The 19,223-nt window shown below is 36.8% G+C and overlaps 1 protein-coding gene across 1 annotated transcript; it reads right to left on the reverse strand.

The window, feature by feature from the left end:
• LOC110798478 (peroxidase 31) lies at nt 1-1,432 on the reverse strand. Its single transcript, XM_022003656.2, has one exon. It carries the CDS (start codon nt 1,221-1,223, stop codon nt 237-239), a length of 987 nt encoding a protein of 328 aa, XP_021859348.1. The 5' UTR covers nt 1,224-1,432; the 3' UTR covers nt 1-236.
• Nucleotides 1,433-19,223: the final 17,791 nt, after the last annotated feature.

Genomic DNA, 19,223 nt, shown 5'->3' on the forward strand with positions numbered 1-19,223 from the left:
TGTATAAGCTAGGCAGCTAGCGTTGGTGTTATGACTTATGACAATGTAAATACACAGAGATTCAATTCAGTAGTTTACAAACAATACCCATTAACAAAATTTATAATTAAACGCAACCAGGGAATCAAATAACAAATTAAAAATCTAAGAAATTACCCTCAAAAAATGCAATAGTTTATTGCAAAATCTGTAATACTAATAACTCATCTAAACTCTTTTTTTGTTTTTTTTTAATTTTAATTGTTGAAGGCATCACACCTGCGCCTAATCTCGCCATGTCGCCCAGTTTTAACACCAACAAGACTCAATTTCTCCATTGCTTTCGCAAAATCACTGAAAAACGCATTCTGATCACGGGCATATAATTCAACAAATGGTTTCGTTCTCGGGTCGGTATACAAGACCCGATCCGAAGCCAAGATTCCCCAACCTTTTGGCAAGTTTTGGAAGTAAACATTGTCGAATTTATTGGGTGTCATAATATCATTGAACACGGATAGGCTTGGATCTTTTTGATACCCGCTACATGCTTTCTCCAACCCTTGAGCTAGCCTCGGGTTGTAAGTCGGGTCATACTGCTGGGTCGAGCTGTAGTTGTAGATCCCGGATGCGAATTCGGAGCAGTGGGAGAATCCGATTGTGTGACCCCCACTTAGGGCGACCATTTCCCGGATAGTGAACTTCTGTCGGGCGAAGATCTCGATCATTTCGTCAAGCGTCATCTTTGGTTTGGGTAATGTAGTGGGAGTTACTAATGTAGATTTCGAGACGAGGCCATCTTTGCGACCGAGGAGGAGGGAGTAGTAAGGGCCGCCGACGAATTTCACGAGGTTGCGGGTGGCCACGGCGAGGATGTCGGTGCAAGAGACGACTCCCGGGCAGGCTAACTCAAGTGCGGCTTTAGCACGGACGACTACATCGAAGCCGTCCCCCGGGAGGGAGAGGTTGATTTCGGCGTCGCGTTCGGCGGTGTTGAAAGGGGTGGAGGTAATGAGGGTGGATGAGTCGCAGCCTGTGACGAAGCAGTCGTGGAAGAAGAGGCGGAGGGCGGCGCCGGCTGTGGTGGGGTGGTTGATTTGTTTTGTGGTGGTGGTTTGTTCCATGATTTCGTCGAATTTGGGGCAGGACTTGGAGTAGTAGGTGGCGGAGAGGCGGGATTCGGAGGTGGGGAATGTGACGAGGAGAGTAATGAGGAGGAAGATGAGGTGGGTGGTGGCCGCCATGGTGTGGTGATTTGAGATAGCTACCACCTCTGAGATGGTGTTGTGTTGAGGGAGGAAAGAGAAAGAGTAGAATGGGGTTGAGTGGAGAAGGAAGGGGAAAGGAGGAGGGGATGGGGTTTTAAGTAGAGAGAGAGTGGGGGATGATAAAATGTGGAGGAGAGAGAATGGTGAAGATGAGGGAGAGTAACTCAGTAAGGATGATTAGGGGAATGAAACATGAGATTTTGACTACAAGAATTTACTATGAACGATTTAAAACATTGTGATCAGTGGAGTTTTAAGTGTGGGTCCGGGTAAGGATATTTGGAGAAAAAGGTTTTTGCCAATGTTTGGAGAAAGAAGTGGTATAGCGGTCATTTGTTTATATTAGCTGATTTGACTATCCGGTTAATTAGTTATTTGTTTAAAATTGTTTGGCAAATTAATTGTTACCTATTTAATATGAAAAATGATCATTAAAGACAATGATATACTTTGTTCTTCGATAATTTGTTTTTTTTTTTTTTTTTTTTTGGTGCGAATGAGCCACTAAGGGCGGGAGATGAGAGTCGATCCCAGGATCACCTGGAACCGGGATAGAATGTAACGCCCCGACCTCTAATTCAATAATTAAAGCATAATTAGCAGCGGAATTAACCTAATTGGTCAGGGCATTACCAGCCGTAACTTCCTTTTCGGAAATTACAAGGCAACCATCAATCATAAGCCTTTAAATACTCCAAAATATATATATAATCCTTTATATTATCAAAATAAAAGTGCATAACCTACTAAAGTCTTTAATTAAAATTATTAAAACTATTAGAACCGTAAACATAAACTAGGTGGATAATATTAAAGGAAACTCCTCGCCACTACTCGTGTCCATCATCCCCCGCAGTACCTAAAACGGAAAACAAAACGGTGAGCCGAAGACTCAGTAACGAACTATTCTAGCAGCGTAAATTCATTTCAATTCATTTTATTTAATAACACAGGGAGAATAGAATAAGTAAAACATTTAATAAAACATCATATTCACTTCATTCATAAACTTTGCAATTTAACATGCTAGTTGTCGGCAAGTACGAACCGTGAAGGAATTCTCCACTGGGCCTGGGCCCTGAGCCTGGGCTCATCGTAACATGGGGCCTGGGCCCTGAGCCTGGGCTCATAAACCATGGGAGCCTGGGCTCGTAATCCATGGGTGGACAGGTGTCCGTGGTGCATGCATGACCGATAGATAGGAAGATGGTAGTTTATATACCGCCAGACAAACCAGGTCTTTCACTTTCATTTATCATGTTGTATGTAATTTTACCAAGCCTTGGCTTGTATTTCAATTCGAAATAACATAACTCTTTCATATCATAACGTCATAATTTCATAATACATTTATAAGGGAATTGCGGGTACTAGCAATAGCCGTTACCTCACTTCCGCGATTTGCTAAGGGTTTTCGTTGGTTCGTTCGTCCTGAGCTCCGAGTCCAATTTCTTTAAAAATATTAAATAATTGAATTAGTACCAAATTGATAAATAATTTAACTTAATAATTTTGAAACTTTATAATTAACCAATTTTCTAATAATAATGTTAATATATATATATATATATATATATATATATATATATATATATATATATATATAATTTCATAGTTTTAAAGAAAATATAATAAAACGCCAATTTTAGTGAAGAATATAATTAATTGAAATTTCAATCGAAAAATGTATATATTTTCCTTAATCAATTTACACGAAAATCTTATTTAAATTTTGTCCTTGATAAATCCATTTAGTAACTTATTTTAGTTAAATCGATAATATAATTTAAAATCAATATTTTATAAAATCATAAATTTTATACGTAATGAATTTTATAAATAACGAGTTTTAATATAAATAACGAATTTTTAATTAAAATTATACTTTCGAAATTTAACGAAAATGTTATTATTAATCGAATTTTCAATCGAAATACATATATATTTGATAAATAAATTTCCATGTAATTAATATTTAAATTCCATTTGAATAAATAAAACTTGAATCTTTACTCTCATAAAATTGGTTATAAAATATGAAAATAATAAATAATTTATTAGTAATTAATTAGATTATAAAAGATATTTATTAAAACGTAAATATTATAGAAATTCTGAAAATAATAAACAATTTTTATTAGTAACTATATATTTTGTAAAAATTATTAAACCATAAGTATTGACAAATTAAAAATCTGAAAATTCAGATTTAGCCTTACCAAAGGCCCAAATGGAATTGTGGCCCAATTGTATGGGGGTTTGAGGAGAATAAAAACAAAGCCTTATAATCTGATTTATGGTTTTGGGTTTTGGTTGAGGCAAGAGCCGCACGACAGGGGAAGGGGAAATGAAGGAAGCAGGGGAGGAGGGAGCACGGTACAGGGAAGGAGGGGAAGGGAGGTGGCTGGCTGGGCGACGTGGTCTGACGCGACCGTGATGGCGGTGGTTTGCGGCGGTGGTACAAGCGAGAGAAGGAGGGAGTGCGAAAATGAAGGGGTAGCAGGGGAGGGGTTGTGAGGGAGAGTTCTGGCGATTTTGGGCGGAGCACCGGGGGTTTGTGTGGCGGCGGAGGTTGGTGTGTGGGTTGGTGATGGTGGGCGGTGGTGGAGTGCGATGGGGGTGATGCTGCGAGTTGGAGAAAGGAGCAGGAACAGGGGAGGGGGCAGGGGTGTCGTGAGAGGAGGGGAGGGAGCAGGGGAGTTTGGTGGGGGGTGCTGCGGTGGCGGGTGGTGTTGCGATTGGTGGTGATAACGGTGGTGTACGGTGGTTATTGGTGGTGGTGGTTCGAGCAATTGGAGGAACAAGGAGGGATGATTTTTTTTTCTCAGTTTCGTGAATTGATTTTGGTAATGAAATTTATCAGAATTTGAATGGAATTTGCAAATTCTGAAATGATTCTAGAAGGGGAAGGCCTTGGGGCTCAAGCAAATGTATGGGGACTGATTTGAGGGAAGGAGAGGAAGTCAAAACTTCCTGGTTTGTGCGTGGAGAGCAAGGAAGAAAAAAAAATAATTTTTCTCTTTTTTTTTTCTTTTTTTTTTAATAATTTCACAATATTTGACAAAAATTCAGAATTTGTAAATAAATTTTCAGAAATAAAAATCTTTAATTAAAATAATTCCCTAAAAATAAATAAATTATCGTTAATGAGAATAAATAAATAATTTCAGTTTATAAATTCGTCGTTTAAAATAAATCGTAAAAACGATTAAAATAACGAAATTTGATTATTCGTAATTTAATTAAACGAAATCAAGTTAATAAATATATTTAATTTTAATAAATCGAAATTAAAATTCCGGGGTATTACATCCTTACCCCTTAGAAAAAGTTTCGTCCTCGAAACTGGAGCTCAGTAGAACTAGCCATTCGTAGAAGTCATACAATTCATACTTATTCGTTCTATTAACTATACAAACATGGCAGAATAACATTATAACATAATCATTCAAATAACATATTAAAATTCATACATTTTATCGTTTCTAAACGAATAACTGGGGATATTTCGCTCTCATTTGCGCTTCGACTTCCCATGTAGCTTCAGATGTCAAGTGATTGGCCCACAAGACCTTAACCATTGGAATTACTTTGCTTCTAAGTCGTTTCTCTCTTCGTTCTAGAATTTCAATTGGTTTCTCCTCGTAAGTCAAATCGTTTCGCAACATCAAGGGTTCATGCGTAATCACATGGCTAGGATCAGGAACATATTTTCTTAACATCGACACGTGGAACACATTATGCACCTTTTCCAAGTCGGTTGGTAAAGCTAGTCGATATGCTACTGCACCTACTCTTTCTAGTATCTCATATGGCCCGATGTATCTTGGGCTCAACTTCCCTGTTTGACCAAATCTCATTATTCCTTTCGTTGGCGAAATTTTCAAGAACACGTGATCTCCAACCTCAAACTCTAGTGGTCTTCTTCGTTGGTCGGCATAACTCTTTTGCCTACTTTGTGCTGCCATCATTCTTGATTGGATTAAACGAATCTTGTCAGTAGTTTCTTGAATCAATTCTGGTCCTATAACACGTGCTTCATCGATATCACTCCAACATAATGGTGTACGACATTTCCTTCCATAAAGTGCTTCGTAAGGTGCCATACCAATAGTGGCCTGATAACTGTTGTTGTACGAAAATTCAACCATAGGTAGAAACTTCTCCCAGGTTCCTTGAAAATCCAAAATACATGCTCTCAACATATCCTCGACAATTTGATTGGTACGTTCTGTTTGTCCATCAGTCGTTGGGTGAAATGCGGTACTGAAGTTAAGTTTCGTCCCAAGAGCTTTCTGCAATTCTTTCCAATAGGTTGATTGATACCTCGTATCACGATCAGAAACGATCGAACTAGGCACTCCATGCAATCGCACAATAGTGTTCACATATAGTTCAGCAAGTTGATCTAAACTCGAATTGCTCTTCATTGCTAAGAAATGCGCTGACTTTGTTAATCGATCAACAATGACCCAAATAGCATTCATTCCCTTGGTTGATCTTGGTAATCCTATGATAAAATCCATTGAAACTGAATCCCATTTCCATTCTGGCACATCCAGAGGTTGCAACAAACCTGCTGGTCTTTGATGCTCGATCTTGATTCTTTGACATGTCAAACATTTAGCCACATACTCTGCCACTTCTTGCTTCATGTTGCTCCACCAATACACTTGCCTTAAATCCTTATACATCTTATTTCCTCCAGGGTGAATCGAGTATGGTGAACTATGAGCTTCTTCTAAAATTCTCTTTTTCAACTTCTCATCATTAGGCACACATAATCTTCCCTGAAACCTTAACGTGCCATCTTCTTGGATGACAAAACCAGGTGACTTCCCATTTTCCACTTCACTCCTTATTCTTTCTAATTGCAAGTCCTTACATTGCGCTTCCTTAATCTCATCAATCAAAGTTGGCTTCATTACCAACACATTCAAGCAAGCATTTCCTTTGATAAACTCAATTTCCATCTTTTGTAGATCATCTCGGTTGACTCAGGAAAAAGTTAGGATAGAATTTGAAGGAAATAATGCCCTTGGTCCAAGTATGCATTCTATGTTAAGTCTAATAAATGCGGTTCAGTATTAATTAACAAGTTAATAATTCAGTGAGATCAAGTGAGCTGAATGCCTAGCTAGAGGCCGCTTCAGTTCAAGTGGAATTAATGATATTAATCCACAGCTTACTCTTGACTGAACCCGTAGGGTCACACAAATAGTACGTAAACGGATCAAGTATTTAATGGCATTAAATACTCCATCTATGAATATTCGGAACCGACGGATCTTGGTTTCAGTGGGAGCTAAGATCGTCACAGGCAAGAAATGAATACTCCGGAAACGATGATATTGCCGGAAACGGAAATATGGATCGTATCGGAAATATGAATATTATCCAAGTCGTAGATGTTTCCGGAAACGGAAACATGGTACGTATCGGAAAATATTATTGGAAATGGAAATATTACTAGAATCGGAAATATTGCCGGAAACGGAAATATTGTCAGAATCGGAAATATTACCGGAATCGGAAAATAATTCCGGAAACGGAAATATTAAATATTTGTTCGAAACGGAAATTAATTCCGGAATCGGAAATATTAAATATTGTTCGTATCGGAAATAAATTCCGGAACTGGAAATTTAATCGGAAGCGTATCGTACGAATTAGCATCGGACGAGGCCTGCCGGACGAAGGCCCAGCACGAAGCCGGGCCATCGCCCAGCAAGCACGCGCGCCACAAGCCCAGCCAAGGCATCGCCCAGGCCTACCGCAAGGCAGGCCCAGCGCGCGCCAAGGCCACGGATGCGTGGGCCGCGCTGCGTGGGCTGCTGCTCGCACGCGCATGGGCAGCCCTTGTGGCTGCCGTGTGTGTGTGAGTTTGTGCTCATGCGTGATTCCTAAATCTACAAGAGTCAGTGTATGATTAAATTTCTATTCCTAATTGGATAAATTAATTAAATAGAATTCATGTAGGATTCTAATTTCAATTAATTCGTATCCTACTAGGATTACGATTCCTTTTCCATAACTCTATAAATAAAGGCCTAGGGGTCATTATTTATACAACAAGTTTTAAGTATTCAAAACTAAGATTTTTAAGCAGAAAAATCAGCCAATATTCTTGCCTACCTAACCGAAAATATTAGAACCTTAAGGGCGATTCTAGTTGGTCAATCTTAAGGCGGATCCGGACGTGCTGTGGACTATCTACGGAGGGACGACACTTGGAGTCCTAAAGACTTGTTCTTGTTCGGTTCGGGCGCAGCTAGGGAAGGCACGCAACAAAGAGTATGCATCTAAACTATGCTAAATGATTATGTGTAAATAATATGTTTCCTGGCTTTATGGTTTTTCCGCATGATTTATGAACTGTCATATGAATCATAACCTAACAGTGGTATCACGAGCCCCTTATTATTTTCATAATCTAAATTGCATGAACATGGTTAAATATTACAAATTTGCAAGAATTAAAAGGGGTGATTAATTTTCGTAATTGTTAATTAATTGCAAATTGCGTTTATTTAATTATACGTACGCAGTTTTTCGGCAGTTTCTTCGTTACTCATCCGAATTGAGTGATTTTTTTGTCAATTCCGCATGTAAAAGGCATTCTAAAATTTTGACAAAAATAGTATTTTTCTGCCGAACCCAGAATTCTCAAATTCGAAGCCTAACTATGACTTTTCGAAGGTTTTAGTTTTTCGAATGCAAAATTTCGTAAATTTAAGATGTTAAATTAAATATTTGCGATTCTTGTTGATAAATCTTGAATTTTTGATTGACCTAATGCATATGTTTAACAAGTTTGAATGCCTAGTCTTGTTAATTATGCAATCTAATTTGTAATTATGATTAATTTGTTGAAAATTAGAATAATTTAGAATTAATTTGATTTTCATAATTAATTGTAATTTAATTAGAAACCTATGATTAAAAACCACCATAAAAATTGTAAATTTACGATAAATTTTAAATTTTATGACCTAGACTTGAATCCATAACAATCGGAAATCAATTGGATAATAAATTTTCGATTTTTTCGCCCTAAAATTATGAAATTAATATTATTTATTAATTTGTCATTAATTTTAAATATAAATTTTAAATTTTTATGCGATTCGTTCATAAAACTTGCACGCACGAAGCAATGGACGCTTCGTGTTACCCTTAAGGGGTGTTGTATAATGCGGGCATGCGACGACGAGCAAGGGAGCTCGTCGCCCGTGCGGCACGAATGCAATGAGCAAGGGCGTAGTGCACGAGCACAAGGCAGCAGCCCTGCCTTGTGTCGTGTGCCACAAGCAATGAACGAATGGGCATGGGCGAAGGGCGAGCCAAGGCAGTCGCGTGTGGGCAGCAAGCGAGCTGCGCCACAACGCGCGCTGCCTCGCACAAGGGCGCGCAGCCTCGCGCGCAGCGAGCGCAAGCTCGCGTGCCACGAGCGCTGCGCCCAGCATTACTCGCGCGCACAGCGCGCGATGTCGCCCGCCCAGCGAGCGATGTCGCGCCCCAGCGAGCGATGGCTCGCGCGCGCAGCGAGCGATGTCGCGCGCCCAGCGAGCGATGTCTCGCGCGCCCAGCGAGCGATGTCGCGCGCCCAGCGAGCGATGTCGCGCGCACGCACTGCGAGCGATAGCTCGCGTGCGATGAGCGCTGGCGCGCGCAGCGAGCATCAGTGCGTGCGGAGGCTTGCGATAGGGAAGCAGCAGCTATGCGACGAGCGCATGGGCTGCGCGCACATGGCCAGCAATGGCTGTGTGCGTACGGCCCATGGGCGTGCAACGCGTAGGGTGTTTGCGTTACGATTAGATCGTTTTGAATGTTTAATTTGAAAATTTCAGTTCACGTAATTTTAATTAATTTTAAAATTAATAATTTGAATTATTTTCTTGGATTTTAATTTTGAATATTATAATTATAATAAATGTTATTTATTCTAATTATTTTACTAAAATTAAAATCATGAATTAATTTAAATACGACTGAAATTGAATTAAATTTTTGGATTCAATTATAAATTGATATGAGCTTTAAATTTTAATTAAATTTGTATGTTTCCGGTTAGACTAGAAATACATTTTTATGTTTAAAATTGGTAAAGCATATGAATTTATTGGTTTAAGTGGGAGCGCTTTTTAGTCATAAACTCTTGATTAGGTCTACAAATCCTTAAGGTTAAAACAACTTGATTAGAATTAATAAGGACTGAATAATTGGTAGATTATTGGTGCCCTTGATTAATTGCTGCAAATGTTTACGTGATGCATAATGTGTTTTACTAACCAGCTATGTGGGCCATTCATGATAATGAATGGGTGAATGGTATATATTGTATATGTACTGTTTTGCAGGTTATGAAGTGACTAGTATGGCCCAAATAGGATAGAAAATATGGTCTGCGTACCATTAATTTGAATGTAATTGGTCTAAAGTACCAAAGTTATTTTTCAATTCAAATATGGTCTGCGAACCGTCAAATAGTTGTAATTAGTTATAGCTTATCCTATTTGAAGAAAATGGTGCCTCCCACGGAGATTTTCAAGACGGACTTTGAAGTTAAAGCTTCAAGATGAAGTCGGGCCATACTAGATCACAAATATCTTATGCATGTTTTAAGTTATTTATTGCTTTTAAATATGTCTTAAAATGCATGAGATCAAAAGCTTGATTATGTTGCATGATTAAGGATTTTAGTTCACTTAAAATCTAACCAACATAGTAAGAGCCTTAAGTTCCAAACTTAAAAATTGAGTTAAAAGGTGCCATGCCAAAATATACACTTGCTTGGATATCCTTTACATCAATCTAGTAATAGTTTTCGCTCAGCGAGGTGTTACTTATTGGTCCTAAAGGGGCAAGGTACACAAATAATTGTGAGTACATGTTAGTTTTGGTGAAACTCAACGATATAAGTAAGGAGTCCTTTTATGTCGTGGCAAATTCGATAGGTTTTCCTAATAAGCTCTTAGACGTACCTATCAACCAAGAATAGTTTCTAGACTATTAGCAAAAGGCTTTTGCTTACCTAAGATGTTCTAGGATTAAGTCGACAAACCGTGCTTAGTTCTTCAATGATTTTAGGATCTTGGAATCATTTTATTCACACCTGCCGGAACAATAAAATCGAATAAAATGCTAATAACTTGTTTGAATTGCATGGTTGCTTTAATTTCAAGTTATTATTCATGATAAATGTTTAGACTTTGCATGCTTCAATGTATGTTTTAATTATTGTTTATAATTAAATATCTTGCACTGCAATAAATCCTTTTAGAAAGGTAACAGTAAATTTCCTCGATTGGTAATGAATCCAAGAACGATTCACGGAAATGAGAGAAAGTGAGCAATTTAAAATGTACGTTTCTTATATCGACTTTTATGGTTGTTTTCGAGTATCAAAGTCGAATGGCAAACCGATTGGTGCTTGTGAATTCAAAATACAATGTGGTTTTGAGATCATAAAGCATTGAGTTTAAACGCTCAGCTTTACCAATGGTTAACAACCTAAAATCCTTTTTCCATTTAATTCTCGAATGAGTCTAGTTCCTAGACATTCGAATAGATCGATGCTTAGAGAACTTTAGAAGCTTCTGGTAAGATCATCTAGTTGAAACAGAATATTCAACATAAATTAAAATGGTAAAGAACCTTGTTGGTGACATTGGACATATCTAACAAAGTATAAAAGTCAACACTAAAGAATTCAATTCTTAAGACTATAAGAAAGGGTACAAGAAATAGGAAAACGAGGAACAAATGAAAGGAATTTACGATTCCGTTTGTACCTATAAATTTATGTTTAAAGAGAAGTGACCTAGCAATCAAACTTCCTTGGTATCATATACCGCTTGAGGTTCTTACTTCGGTAATAACTCAAATAATGGAAGCTAGGATACACTAATGACCTACAAGTGGGAAATGAAGCATGGCAATGCTACATTAGTTGTAGGGTCATCTAGTTTGTTTTAAGTCCTTTCAAAGGCTGGAACTTAATGGCTATTTTGTTCCATAATCAGCATACCTAAATTTCTGCTTCAAACACAGAAAGACTCACATTCAGAAGAACAAAAACAATGCTTGTTTGTTTGTTTATTTGAATGAAATGGTCAATTACTGGTTGAGTCAATATGCTTGATTAAAACAAACAACTCTTTAAAGAACTTTACTAGGTTCAAATCAAACCCTTGATTTGAGTTCCATTAAATCTTTGGCATTGTTGCTTAGACCATATCAACAAGTTAACATTCATAAGCTCTATTTTGATGGACTTTTGAAAGTTGGTTGATTTCTAGATCAACTTAAGACAAGCTAGTCTTACTTGTTGAAAGTAACAAAGAATATGAACTATTGTTAGAACGCCTAGACGATAGAGTTCAAAGCTAAAGAAAGGTTTTATGACTTTATTATTTCACATGGATTTGAGTGAATATAGGTTTATTTACTCAAATGTGATATAAGTTGAATCTGTTTGGCTAGTTCAAAGATTCAGAAGTATAAAATCCACTCGGCAAGAAATCATAAAGATCTAGGTTAGATCATGTTGATGATTACTTGAGACCAAATATGATCATCAATGATTGTGTGTTGTAATTTCACAATCTAGCTCCATAAGATATGGCATATCTACGTTGGAATGATCGAAGTCAATTAGTACTTGATTCGATCAATGATGAATCATAAAGACTTTTCCTATAATTTCTAAAACAAAATGCTCAACTACCACCAAACTAAACCAAATTCGTCAAAGCTATTGAAAAGTAATTTCAGGATATCTTTTCAATTATATATATCTAAAGAGTTGCTAAACTCAGTGGGAGCTTAGTGTTTGTTATTCAACAAACTAAGGCCCAAGTCTAGATATATGTTTCATTGTGATTTATTCAAATGAGACACAAGGGTATTGTTTCTACCACGAATTTTTGAGAACATAATGTTTGTTTGCTCGAAATAATGTCCTTTTGGAGATTCGTTTCCAAAATGACAAGTGGGAGAAAATAGACCTCGAAAGTTTTCGAGGCGAACAACAAACATAAACGGACATTCCGGAGGCTTTTCGAAGTGCTTCAGAAAATCCGAACTTATTCTGAAAGGACTTTAGAAGTAGCTTTTAAAGAATAGACATCTCTTAGAAGACTTTACAAGTGCTTCAAGGAGAATAGAATATTCAAAGGACTCTCAAAGTGCCTGTTGATATTCTATTGTTTGATGTTCTATACCCAAGTAGGCATAGAGTTCAAGTCACTGGAACTATGAGATTCTTCTATTAGATAGTAAGGAAACATAGAGTTCTGGTCAATGAAACTATGAGATTCTTCTATTCGATAGTGAAGAAACCTACAACTTGCAGTCAAACTATTATCATGTAGATTAATGAGTTTATGACTTGTAAGAAAGCTATGACGAAACCTAGATTCCCTAAAATGGTTAGAGGCCATATATAGACTCAAATGTTTAAATGGTTAGAGGCCATAAAACATACTCAATGTTTTGATGACAAAATTAAAATTTTGTTGATTTGCAAGAATAGTTTCACACCTATTGGTTGCAAGTTTGTTTTAAGGATAAAAACCATCAAAACATGGAATTGTGTTCACACACAAAGCTAGATTAGTTGCTAAAGGTTACAAGCAAATTCATGGCATGGATTGTGTTGAAACCTCATGCAAAATCGTAATGCTTAAGTCTATAATTCAAGCAATGATTTCATATTGGTACATATGGCAATTGGATGACAAAACGTATTCCTCAATCAAATGTTGGAATAAACTATGTACATGGTATGTCATAGGATTTGTGGATCCAAATAAATGCTTGAAAAGGAAAGCTAGCTTATAAAATCTAAGTACAGATTTAAGCAAGCAATTGGGAATTTGAACTGTATTTTAAGTGAAGCTAATAAGCATTTTAGTTTCATAAAATATACATGATTCTTATACATATATAAGAAGTTTAGTGGGAGTACCTAAAAACTTAATTGGTCCTATGTGTATTGTAAAATAACATTCAAATGCTAATGACTTAGATTTGAGATTATTCATCAATGATGGACCATGGCGAAACTTAGTACATACTGGGTATTAAGATCTATTTACAAAGATCTTATGATATTGTTTTGGATTAAGTAATGGCATTTACTAAATCAAACACGAAAGTCTCCATTGGAGATATTCGACCCATGTGAATAAATCTAAGAAAAGGATGTTTGAACTATGTATAAGCATTTACTAAGTTAAACATCAAAGAGTCTAAATGAGATTCTTAACCTATATCATATGTCAAAGAATTTAGCTGGATTCAGTATCTGCTGAAATTGAATAAGCTAAAGTTACATGAATAGAATTCAATTGGGAATTATTCTGCAAAAGAATTTATCATGTATGATATAATATGAGGATCGCCAAAAACGTATCGTATGACTTTAGCCATGACGAACATATACCAATCTCTATTGATCTAATTGAAGATCAACTAGATTGAGATCAAGAATACTTATGGTACTTGAAAAGGTACATAGGAATAGTTCTTGATTCAAGGAAATAAAGATATGCTAAATATTGATGCTACACGCATAAACACTGGCAAAGGATCAAGCAAAGACCCTTTGGAGTTAACCATTGACAAGGGCGAGCTAAAGAGCATCGTGTTTCGAAATGGCAACATGGATTGGAGACCATGAGTTGTTGCGTGGGAAATTAAAATATTAATTTCTATGTTCTAAGATACAGCTGGAGAGTCTTCCACATATCTATGAACTGCTTGGATAGGTAAATCCAAACAAAGCATCACTAGCAACCTATACAGTTGAAGTAAAAGTACTTATTGCCTAAGAAGCAATAAAACAGGGTTGTTTGTTTATGTTAAAGAGTTCTTCACTGAACTTGGATGGATCATATGTCTTCTGACTTGATGGTTCTTCATTGCAAGATGCGTAGAACTACTCTTGTAGCTAGAAGGAATAGATCACAAAACAAACACACTCAAAAGATCTTATCATCATATCTCGAAGAACATTCGATGAAAAAGATATTAAGATTGGCAAAGCATGATAACTAAACCTATGCAACAAGTGAGAAGCAACACTCACGTTGTAGCACTGGAAATCAAGCATAGCTTTGAATTCCATGAACTGTTTTAAAGATGGGTTTGAGGCCCATGGTTATAAAACATTGGTGTTGAACATTTATCATATATGAAATGTATTTTCATATTCCATTTAATCTTGGTTTAGTATTAAATGATGAGTCCCTTCAATTTGACAATATATTCAAGATAGACTGTCAGGACCAGTCCTGTGACTAAGAAATGTCTATCAAGTGAACTTGAATGTCAAAGGTTGAAAATGGTCCCTAGTCGGAGTTTTCTATAAAATCGGACGCATAGAAAACGTTAGACGACTAGAATGCAAGATGACTAGTAGTTCTGTTTCTTGAACTATGTGGACATGGCAATGTCATAATCATTTGCATAGATACTTACTTTGGGAAGACTAGTATCGGACAAGACCTATGAAACTTTACTGTAAGAGATGAAAATCTGTCATAAGTAAATTTCATTAAATTATTAGACACTAAATCCTCAATACCTGAGTGATTTGAGATTACTTGTTTGAGAACTGGTTGCTTTGACGTTGACCAACCGTCGCACCGTAAAAGGAGGCTATAAAGGCAACGCTCAGGTAATCACCTATCAAACGAAGTCTAATCTCAAGATCGCAAGATTGGGATTGTCCTCCCATAAATCGGGAAGAGATGCTTAAAAGTTGTACAAGGCCACTCGGAGAGCTAGAAACTGTGAAATGCATGGCCGTGCTCGGATGAATCATAGGCTATGATTATCTGTTTATTTGATCAGTTGAACTCTGAAACCGAGGAACACCTCTGGACATAATAAGGATGACAACTCTTACCTTATGTTCAAGAGCAAGCATCGAGCGACAAAGGAATTAGGAAATGCACACTTGTCCCTAAGGACAAGTGGGAGACTGAAGGAAATAATGCCCTTGGTCCAAGTATGCATTCTATGTTAAGTCTAATAAATGCGGTTCAGTATTAATTAACAAGTTAATAATTCAGTGAGATCAAGTGAGCTGAATGCCTAGCTAGAGGCCGCTTCAGTTCAAGTGGAATTAATGATATTAATCCACAGCTTACTCTTGACTGAACCCGTAGGGTCACACAAATAGTACGTAAACGGATCAAGTATTTAATGGCATTAAATACTCCATCTATGAATATTCGGAACCGACGGATCTTGGTTTCAGTGGGAGCTAAGATCGTCACAGGCAAGAAATGAATACTCCGGAAACGATGATATTGCCGGAAACGGAAATATGGATCGTATCGGAAATATGAATATTATCCAAGTCGTAGATGTTGCCGGAAACGGAAACATGGTACGTATCGGAAAATATTATTGGAAATGGAAATATTACCAGAATCGGAAATATTGCCGGAAACGGAAATATTGTCAGAATCGGAAATATTACCGGAATCGGAAAATAATTCCGGAAACGGAAATATTAAATATTTGTTCGAAACGGAAATTAATTCCGGAATCGGAAATATTAAATATTGTTCGTATCGGAAATAAATTCCGGAACTGGAAATTTAATCGGAAGCGTATCGTACGAATTAGCATCGGACGAGGCCTGCCGGACGAAGGCCCAGCACGAAGCCGGGCCATCGCCCAGCAAGCACGCGCGCCACAAGCCCAGCCAAGGCATCGCCCAGGCCTACCGCAAGGCAGGCCCAGCGCACGCCAAGGCCACGGATGCGTGGGCCGCGCTGCGTGGGCTGCTGCTCGCACGCGCATGGGCAGCCCTTGTGGCTGCCGTGTGTGTGTGAGTTTGTGCTCATGCGTGATTCCTAAATCTACAAGAGTCAGTGTATGATTAAATTTCTATTCCTAATTGGATAAATTAATTAAATAGAATTCATGTAGGATTCTAATTTCAATTAATTCGTATCCTACTAGGATTACGATTCCTTTTCCATAACTCTATAAATAAAGGCCTAGGGGTCATTATTTATACAACAAGTTTTAAGTATTCAAAACTAAGATTTTTAAGCAGAAAAATCAGCCAATATTCTTGCCTACCTAACCGAAAATATTAGAACCTTAAGGGCGATTCTAGTTGGTCAATCTTAAGGCGGATCCGGACGTGCTGTGGACTATCTACGGAGGGACGACACTTGGAGTCCTAAAGACTTGTTCTTGTTCGGTTCGGGCGCAGCTAGGGAAGGCACGCAACAAAGAGTATGCATCTAAACTATGCTAAATGATTATGTGTAAATAATATGTTTCCTGGCTTTATGGTTTTTCCGCATGATTTATGAACTGTCATATGAATCATAACCTAACAGAATTTAGGTGAGACTTCCGACTTAATGCATCAGCAACAACGTTAGCCTTTCCGGGATGATATTGAATATCAAGGTCATAATCTTTAAGAAGTTCTAACCACCTATGTTGCCTCATATTGAGTTCTTTTTGGGTGAAAATATACTTAAGACTCTTATGGTCGGTGAAAATTTGACACGAAACTCCATACAAATAATGTCTCCAAATCTTAAGGGCGAAAACAACAGCTGCAAGTTCGAGGTCATGGGTAGGGTAATTTTGTTCATGGACTTTGAGTTGGCGTGAAGCATAAGCTATAACTTTTCCGTTTTGCATCAAGACACATCCTAACCCATTCTTGGAAGCATCACTATAGATTACAAATCCGTCGGTTCCAGATGGAAGGGTAAGAATAGGGGCAGTGGTGAGACGTTTCTTAAGTTCTTGAAATGCACATTCACAATCATCATTCCACACAAATTTGGTATTCTTTCTAACTAATCGGGTTATGGGTAAGGCAACCTTAGAAAATTCTTGAACGAATCTTCGATAGTATCCAGCTAAACCCATAAAACTCCGTACTTCGGGTACATTAGTTGGTCTAGGCCATTCCACAATTGCTTTTATTTTCTCAGGATCAACAGATACACCTTTCTCAGAGATAATATGTGTAATACTCTATATTTTTATAACTTTAAGTTTCTGGACGAAACTTATTTTAAGGGGGATAGATTGTAATAGTCCTATATTTTATAATTTTATAAAAATATTTTATATTCAAAATATAACTATTTTCGTGTTAATTAGTCCCCTTTAATATTTTCGGAAAGTTTAAAACCCTATTTTATTGGTTATAGGACTCTATTATATGGAAAACCTATATATATATAACCCTAGTAAATTTGACAGCCGCTTTTTCAAACCCATTGATCATTATCATACACAAGCCTTGATAATCTTCCATTCTCTCATCAAAATAAATCAATGCAACAAAGCAGAACCTCCATGATCCTTCATCTCCGCACCAAATTGCCTCAGTAGTATCAAACCATTGTCACAATCATTAAAGTTTCTTGCGCCTTGAAGCAACAACATGAAGGGTTGTTCGCGTGTTGATTAGCAATGTAGGTTACCATTATTTGTTCCGAGAAGGTAATCACGCGCACTCGTTACTTTGGAGATGTTTAATTATACTACTTATTATGTATATATTCGAATTGTATGATGTATTGTATAGTATATTGTGATTTTATGATCGCTTTGTTGATCTGATTTATAGTGATATATTGGGTTATATGAGAAATATGTAGTTGTTATATTGATTAGCAGTGCGTTTAATGGTTGCATGTTTATGGTAGTGTAATTTCTTTTGTTGTTACTAAAAGTCAAAGTAATGAGATTTGGATGAATTATTTTGGGAGTATTACTTCTATCAAGAATGAATGTGTTGGTGTGATTATTATTATAGTAAATCATATTATTTATCGTTTGGGATTTTAGGCCTTTATTTTGATAAGGCTCGGAATTTAGGTCGTTGTTGTTACGGGCCTAGTTGATAATCCGTATAATGATATTTTGGGATCTTATTCTGTTATTGAGAAGTATAGATCTTTAGCTTAAAATGGGTGTTGATCGTTTAATTTTGATCAAATGATGAGTTATACTTCGTATTAGTCCTTGGTGATGTTTATACTTTGTATTGTTTTTATCATTTATTATTATACAAACTGATTGAAGTTGATTGTATATTCTAATTGTCCAACTTTATTTGTAAGTTGTTTAGATTACAACTCATGTAGTATATATGCGTATATCTCCGACGCTATTTAGTTTTTATATTAGTTGATGCATTAATTGTAGCGGAGGGGTATGAAAATCGAGGTCTAGATTATTATCTTGAGTTGTCTAGAAGAATTATACCATACGATTTGGATTAATTATTTTGGGATGACAATCGATCATCTTGTAGTACATTTCCTCCTATGATAACATAACCGGTTAAATAGCACATTGTGCTTTATTATTTGGTCGGAGCCATGAGCACGACCCTAGGCTTAATCTACTCCTTTGAGTTAAAAACACTCACAGGGGGGTGTGCACACTTAAGGACTAAGACCTATTTGGTGGTTACATCCAATAGTCCAATACTATTGGGTGGTGGACTAGATTCACATTTTTCTGGTGGTTACATCCAATAGTTTAATATATACTAATGGGTGGTGGGCGCGATCCACATCTCTCTGGTGGTTACATCCAATAGTTCAATATATACTATTGGGTGGTGGACTCGATCCACATTCCTCTAATGGTGAACTTATAAGAAATTAACAATAAATCCTTGTTACTTATGGTTATAGGTACTAGTTTTATAAGAATTGTTTATCAATTTGTACCTATGTGTTTGTTAAATTATTATTATTATTATTATTATTATTATTATTATTATTATTATTATTATTATTATTATTATTATTATTATTATCATTATTATTATTACTATTTCTATATGTCGGGTTATTAAATAAGCTTTGATTACTCAGCTTTTGCTGACGTGTGTGTTTATTTGTTATGTGTGTTTGTGGCCATGTCTTTTTCTTATGGTGGCCCTGCGACGATCCTTTTGGAATT

Source organism: Spinacia oleracea, chromosome 1 (assembly GCF_020520425.1).
Source record: "Spinacia oleracea cultivar Varoflay chromosome 1, BTI_SOV_V1, whole genome shotgun sequence".
Classification (NCBI taxonomy): Eukaryota; Viridiplantae; Streptophyta; class Magnoliopsida; order Caryophyllales; family Amaranthaceae; genus Spinacia; species Spinacia oleracea.